General features: G+C 34.6%; 1 protein-coding gene across 3 annotated transcripts; it reads right to left on the bottom strand.

Annotated features, from left to right (window-relative positions):
- Positions 1-756: 756 nt before the first annotated feature.
- Positions 757-6,601, bottom strand: LOC111401008. Of its 3 annotated transcripts, XM_023028534.1 has the most exons (8): positions 6,493-6,601; positions 5,889-6,365; positions 3,737-3,819; positions 2,754-3,646; positions 2,045-2,101; positions 1,831-1,962; positions 1,285-1,425; positions 757-1,176 (listed from the first exon to the last, which is right to left on the bottom strand). In XM_023028534.1, the coding sequence occupies exons 3-8, from the start codon at positions 3,741-3,743 to the stop codon at positions 1,045-1,047; spliced, it is 1,362 nt and encodes a 453-aa protein (XP_022884302.1). In that variant the 5' UTR covers positions 3,744-3,819; positions 5,889-6,365; positions 6,493-6,601; the 3' UTR covers positions 757-1,044. The 3 variants fall into 3 exon arrangements, with proteins under 3 accessions (XP_022884302.1, XP_022884300.1, XP_022884301.1); XM_023028532.1 differs by having other exon boundaries at positions 2,754-3,819; XM_023028533.1 differs by lacking the exon at positions 6,493-6,601 and having other exon boundaries at positions 2,754-3,819; positions 5,889-6,447.
- Between the last annotated feature and the right edge of the window lie 733 nt (positions 6,602-7,334).

The following is a 7,334-nucleotide window of genomic DNA, read 5'->3' as shown; positions in this document are numbered from 1 at the left end:
GATGATTGTGACAAAAAACTGTGACCTAAATATATTAAATTAATAAAATAATTAAATCTTAAATAAGTTTTAATAAAAATCTGAGTTTTGAATTTTGAAACTTGTTTTCTTTATTTTGAAATCTACCATACTTAATCTGAAATTTTCCCTATGTTAAATTTGACAATGCAAAAGATATACAAGAACCAAGACGAAGCAAAAACAAATCATGACACTACATTAGCAAAAAGACATTAACTTTTCCATTTCTGCATTAGTGTTTGCCCTATTAAGAACCATGAACAGAAGCGAAAGCCTTGACCTTGGAATCAAGGTTTCCAAAAAAAAAAAAAAAAAGAAATGACTGTAACCACGGAAAAATTTCGACATGAAGATGCCTCGTTTACCAATACTATGTGCTCCAGAATCTTGCGAGGTGAAAGGGATTCAGTTGGAAAATTCCAGTGAAATAATGAGATCATCAATATATAAAAAGAAAGAATACAATTAAACTTCCCATAAGCAAATATGAAAATTGCCTGCTCTAAAGGGAATAATATGGAAAAAGAAATGATATGATATTATCCATTAATGGATATTTTTACTTCCACGATTAAAAAAAATAATAATAAATAAATATAAATAAAAAAAATTTATCCAAACATATTTGAAAGCCAAATATTACAACTTCAAGCTTAGCCAAAAATGATCTGAAATATTATCTCAAGATGAACAAAACATAGATATATCAGGCATGCATGTCAATTTGTTTACGTATACAAACTTAACATGTTTTCACTTTTCATACACCAACAAAGAAAAAGAGAGCTCAAAGTCATATCAAGATTTTACACACTATAAATTATAAATAAGGCTTACAAAAAACAGATGATAAGTTGAAGTTTCATGGCGGAATTGTATCAATGTTCAAAATCAAAACTTCCTTGTCTAGTTATTGTCATCAATAGAAAATATCTAACCAAAATCTCATTGCAGAACAGATAGATTTCTCTATCAATAGAAAATTTGCATTTTGGTAATATGTTGAATCCTGAAAATTCCTTTTCAATTTGCCAAGCCAGTCCTTTTGCACATGGGGCAGGTATTTTTCTGCATGAGCCACTTCTTGATGCAGTCATGGTGAAATTTGTGGCAACAGTCCAGTTCCCCGATATCCTGACCCTCGATGTATTCATCCTGTATTAAATAATAAAGTATTGAAGTCTAAATTATACATACAAGCAAGATAGTAATTATGACATTAAGACTTGAGGCTTTTGCGTCAACATATTACGCAATTCTTACCAAACATATACAACAGAGGTCCTCTTTTGGAGAAGATGATAGGAAAGCAATGTGCCGGTACCATTTTAAGCGCCAGAAAATTTCCTCCTCTCTCAATCCAGTGCTAACACTTCCAATTTGCTCTTCGAGGGCCAATAATTCCTGTAGTATGAACCACTATTAATGAGGAAAGTTTCATGATTACAATTGAAAATGTACTAAGAGCGTGTTTCATTGTGCTTAAAAGTCAAAAACTTACTTTCGGTAATTTATTTTGCCAAACATGATTTTCAAAGTTACTTTTTTTACTGATAAAACTTCAATCATGCTTGGTGTACAATGTTATTGACAACATTACATGGCATGTTGTCATTGGACAATTTAAAAAACAATTTATCTTTCCAACCGACACTTCTTTAATACCGACAATGACAATGTTGTCAAAAAACATTGTACAAACAGCATTATCCATAAAACTAAGATTTTTAGAAACTAAGCTCTTACTTTCTAGAAAAGAAACATTTTAGGAACAAACAAACATGCCCAGTTCAGTCAATTGTCTGGTACCTCATAAGACATATCATCTACATCAAGCTCCATATCTTCGTTCATGTCATAATCTTCTAACTCATAATGATCCTCTTCGAATGTTGAATTGTCAACATTTACACGCACAACCTCATCTCTTGCTTCTTCCTCCTGAAAAGTTAATTTAGGGTTTCTCAAATCCTGGAAAGCTAACATCATTATTAATATGTCAGATTAGAGAAAGACCTGACACCTGTGAAGGATGCTCAGTTGCATCAAGATCTATCTCTGCATACGCATCATCTTCCCCCTGAACCATTTTCAACTATCAATTGTAATATATGGAATAGAAAAGGATGTATGCGATAGATAAACTGAGGACAACTTATGAAAACAGAAGAGGGCACATCTGACAGGTTTTTTTCCAATGCCTTATTAATGATTTTTTTACCGAAAATATGTATCCTGATCCCTTGCGTTCCCACTAAAGAGACATGCCTGAGATGCTATTTTGGAGAGTATTTCTATTTCTATTAATTGGCACAATGCTTTAGAAGTGTTGATTGTTAGATAAGTGGTTTAACGAAGAGAATTATGTCAGACTAACAAAATTTCAATTCAGAAAAATGCAAAATGGTGAAGTATATTGTGTCTTTCTACTAGAAACCACATAATCTAACTGGTGAACATGTAAATGAAGAGATGCAAAGAGGTATATTTGCAAGCTATTCCATTTTTTTTTAATGGCGTAACCTCAACCCTGAATGAGTTCCCTTCATTATATACTACCAATTCGAACTTAAATATATCTCAATAACATCAGCTGTCCTCGCCGGGATAAACACTAAGTGCAAATTTGGAAAGCAGAACAGGACAAGTTTAGACAAGTGTAATGAACAAGATTTTAGCTTATTTTCTTCACCACTACAGTATTGAATAAATGCATGAGAAAACATACTAACATCAGTGATTAGATTCTCTCCTGCAGTGAAAGTTTCCTGTGTCTCAAGGAAAAATGGCGGAAAATAGACTTCAAAACCCTCACTATTTGTGTGACCTCCTTCCAAAAAAACTTCAGCAGATCTCGCAACCCCTACTCTCGTTTCTAGCATCTCTGTTGAGGCCATACCCTCGCTTGCATGAACCACGTCATCATGAAACTGAATTTCGTGATTGTTGCCTCTCGACCTGATGGATTCATCGTCGACATTCGGAAAACCATCTCCATATTCCTCCATGCTATGAATAGGCAAAGCAGGACACTGCAGGTCCCTAAGAGCAGCCTCAACATGATCAATCGTCAACCAAGACGTCCAATAGGATGAGGCTGGATACAGTGCAGCAGAAACCTCAAAAAGATTTGAGCTTGTTGGTACATTATCCAAACGATTTTCTGTTCTGCTAACATGGATATCTCTGGAACTCCCGTCCATGTGACTTGCTAAGCTTGAAGTTTCTTGCACAGCAATTCCCCCATTAATTCTGTTTCCAAATATAAGGTGCTCAGTGTTTATAGGATTATTGTTTGGATAGCTACTTGAGGACCCAAAAAAGTTCCTGCTCCAAGGAAAAGTACCTTGAGCAGAATTTATTTCTTGGATATAATTTTCAGCACCAAGAGTAAACATGTCGTCTGTTTGCTGATGTTGATCCCAAGAAAGTCCACCAGGTGTCACTAGCACCCTCCTGCCAAATAGCTTGAAATGTGAAGGTTCGCGTTCCGATCCAAATTCCCTATCTATTTCCAAGCCTCCAGAATTGTCATTATTTGTTTCATTCAAATTTATCATTTGCTGTGGCAATTCAGAAATTGGAGCATTCAAATCTATCGTCACAGGTCTGTTACCACGATAGCCTGATGAAATATCTAGAGCATCAGAACTGCAGGCATTGAACATCTGATGAGGATAAAAATTAACAGGGTAAATGTTGCGACTGTTTTGACCTTCCATCAAGCTTGATTTTGAATCCTGTGCAGGCAAATATGAAATCCAAAAAACGTACAAAGACTTCTCCGCAAGATTGAACCTGCACAATAATGTTAAACTCAATAAGAATTATTCGTGTTAGAAAAAAAAGGTAGAAATAAAAGTGATATCGAGGCTTTGCATTCTCATCTCAACTCCTCAACTCTATTCTTTCCCAAGATAAATAAATAAATAAATGAAGAAAACCAGAAAATATGGTGAAAATGTAAAAGAACAACATTAAAATTATGTGGACAAACAAAGTGAAGATACCAGGTGCACGAACACGTGTGTACATGTACGTGTATATTACTATATGCACAATAATATATGCAGATGTGTGCATGGGAAAAAGGGTGCATGACTGGAATCACAGATGCTTGAGAATAAAGAAATCTATTAATAAATATTTTGAAAGAGATCACAGTGTAGGTCATTATATGGCATGAAAGCCAAATACACAATTTCCCGCATAAGTTTGAAACAACCACGTGAATGAAATTGTTTCATTACTAAGGAGAAATAACAGAAATAAGTATTAATCAAGAAAGTAAATGAATATAAGACCAAATTTTAGGCTAAGAATGCATTTTGGAATAGTAAATTGATGGGGAATGTGTGGTTTAAAAATAAGAAAAAATTTAAGATTTACGTGAAATATTATTTTATCGAAGACTGTGTGGCTCAAAAGAAGAGAGAAAAATTTAATTTGGAAATAATAGGGAGCAAACATGGGCTTCAAATCGACGAGGAAAAAGCTCACCACCAACCCCCCAAAAAAAATATTGGTTTCCCTAGCTTTTCATGGGTTTCTTCACGGATAAAAATGGATGGCACTTTCAATTACTATAAAGATGTGATGGTTAATGGACACAACTAACTTGTAAATTAGAGAGACACTATTCAATATAAGAATTTTTCCAAATGAAATCTATTTTTATACATGTGTACAATGACATTCAAAACGTGTACTTAGAAAACGGTCTCAAACAATTTTGCCAACTGATCAAATAAATGAATAATGATAATGAGCAAGAAGTTGATGACGTGGTTTTTTTGATAATTATATATACTATCACAAAAAATTTCATCTATTCTTGAAATCGCATATTTATAACTGCCACGTGCAGAGCACACATCTAAAAGATGATTAGAAGAATATATTGAACTCAAATGAATATTAAATGCAATAAATATTAATGATCACATTCATCAAGAACACAAATCTTTCCATCTATCACTTCTCTACTGAAAAAGGCAAATTGATAAAAATAAAATGGAATCTAACACCAAGTGCTGAATCTTTGAAACATAAAGATAACATGGAATAAGTACGGTCTTTTATATAATCTTACAAACATGGTTTTAAATTTCCGCATTAAAGAAGGAAAATGAAAAGAAAAGCCAATGTAAAAACTCAGAATCTCAGCTCCACAACACGAGAAAGAGAAATGGACATGTTTTCCTGAACAATGTCTTATTTTCGTAGAAGAGTAAATTCAAAAAATAAATGCGTCACTCTCTAACACAAAGTGCCATTTTTACATCTCACAAAGAAATGAGCCGTTTGAGGGCATTCTAGTGTCAGAGAACATAGAGCATGATACTCTCACATAAAGCACGATACTCTCACAAACTGAATTGCAAAGCTTGGTAGCCTATCTGTGGTTTAAATAATTCATTTCTCCCCAGCACTACATCAATATGTTCCGGTTCCCACCCCACCGTCTGAACCCGTCTCCTCAATTTCCAGGTCAATATATAAAGTAGTTATTGGCGCTGCACGTGATGATAAAAATAAGGTTATTAATGTCGACGCACTGTTTGAGCTAAATAGACTTCTTCAATCGTCTTCTTCAAGCCCCATAACCCAAACCCACACAACCCCTGAAGATCTTTATCCGTGTTTAGTCTCTTCCATTTATCTTTAAAATTGCAGCATTTTCGGCCTGAAAAATTACCCAAACTAGACCCACCCTCCTGCAAACCCCAATAACCATACTCGTTTTGCACAAAAATCAATTCCAGTGAACTCGGAGAAAGAATTTAGGTGGAGCTTTAGAGTCGCAGTAGATTCAAACGGATATAATTCGATTAAAATGAAAACACTGGAGAGAAAGAATAGCTTACTTCACTGTGAATTCTCCCGTAAAGACTGAAAGCTGCTACTTGCTCCCTTCCTCCCTCGATGCAGTCGCCTCCGCACAAAAGAAATTGAATAAAAATGGATTAGGGCTTAACCAGGTGTCTGTGGGCGGATTAGGGTGGAAAAGAAAATGAATTTATAGGGGCTGAACACTGAAGAATTGAAGATTTACAGAATCTGATGAGGCATACAATTAATGCACATTTCATTAACAAACAGCGTCCAATTGGATTCCTAATTAAAGCTTCCTCGTTCAACCTAAAATTCCCTTTCTTGGTCTGAAGAGCGGATAATATTGTGTATTTCTTCACCATATTCATCTTCAAAATTGCATCTCCGGATCTCCTCACAGGTTTTAAGAATTGCGAATTGCTTTTCTTTTCCCCTCACACTTCCTTTACCGATATAAGGTCTCGTCTCCTCTATTTCTTCAGTGAACCCCTTTTTCGACGTTCTATACTCTATTAACAGTACAATTTTAATTATGGTAATTAATTACTTTTACGTGGAAAGAATTATTAAGATTAGGCTAATAACTTTTTTCTTGTTTTGCTCTGTGAAGCTACTTGGTGCTATCAAAAATTTTACCTGATTGAGGATGAACCTGAACGACTTCTTTCGATACTTGAAACAAAGGCAACGAGACGAAATCTCATCGTCCCTCTAATGCTTAAGTTAGCGAGAGGGGAACAATATACGCGTTATGCTATAAATTGAATGTAAAAGTGTACCTCAATATTAAATTCTGGTCATATATTTATAGATGTTGGTAGTAGAGTTGTAAAAGAATTCAACTACCTGTAGCCCTTATTCTTATCATGCAAAGTTTTTGTGTTATATTGAAAATATTCTGTTTGAGTTTGAATCAAACCGTGATAGGTAAACAATGAGGATAAAGGTTATGGAGAATTATAATCGAAGTAGGATTAATATTTTCTAAAAAGTGTGAGATAAGGATTATATTCCATGATGTATGGCCCGGCCTGAATAGGTCCGACCTTAGCATGGGTAAATGTGGGAGGACAAGATCGAGCTATTGACTTCGAGCCCGACTACATAAATTCGAGAATGTTTTAGCACTAGGAGAGTATAACCTCGATCATGAGGTCGTGGATGGTTGAGTCATACAAAAATTGTACACATCATAGGCTCCTATGCATCCATGTCAGGAGCTCATACGTAATGTGGGAGTTTTTTCTGGAATGAGATGCACAAATACATTAGGTTCAAATATTGGCATGGTCATGTCGAGTTGATAGGCCCCAAGTATAATACCAAAAAATAAAAATCGTACAATATATTATGAGGTATAAATGCACGTTTTGAAATTTTAGGATGACTTAGCAATTTTACTATTTTTTAGGACCTTGTGTTAATATTCCTAATAATTGGATATATATGAGTTTTACACGAAATTAAATTTTAATATT

This window comes from Olea europaea, chromosome 10 (genome assembly GCF_002742605.1).
Source record: "Olea europaea var. sylvestris chromosome 10, O_europaea_v1, whole genome shotgun sequence".
In the NCBI taxonomy this organism is placed as follows: domain Eukaryota; kingdom Viridiplantae; phylum Streptophyta; class Magnoliopsida; order Lamiales; family Oleaceae; genus Olea; species Olea europaea.
This window is presented reverse-complemented; position numbering and strand designations above follow the sequence as displayed.

Bases quoted from the DNA above. Each gene is read 5' to 3' on its own strand.
- LOC111401008 (XM_023028532.1), bottom strand. From the start codon at position 3,743: ATGGAAGGTCAAAACAGTCGCAACATTTACCCTGTTAATTTTTATCCT. The intron at 1,963-2,044 runs GTGTCAGGTCTT...TTAACTTTTCAG, and splicing joins CAACTGAGCATCCTTCACAG to GAGGAAGAAGCAAGAGATGA. The intron at 1,426-1,830 runs GTACCAGACAAT...TTCATACTACAG, and splicing joins TAGATGATATGTCTTATGAG to GAATTATTGGCCCTCGAAGA.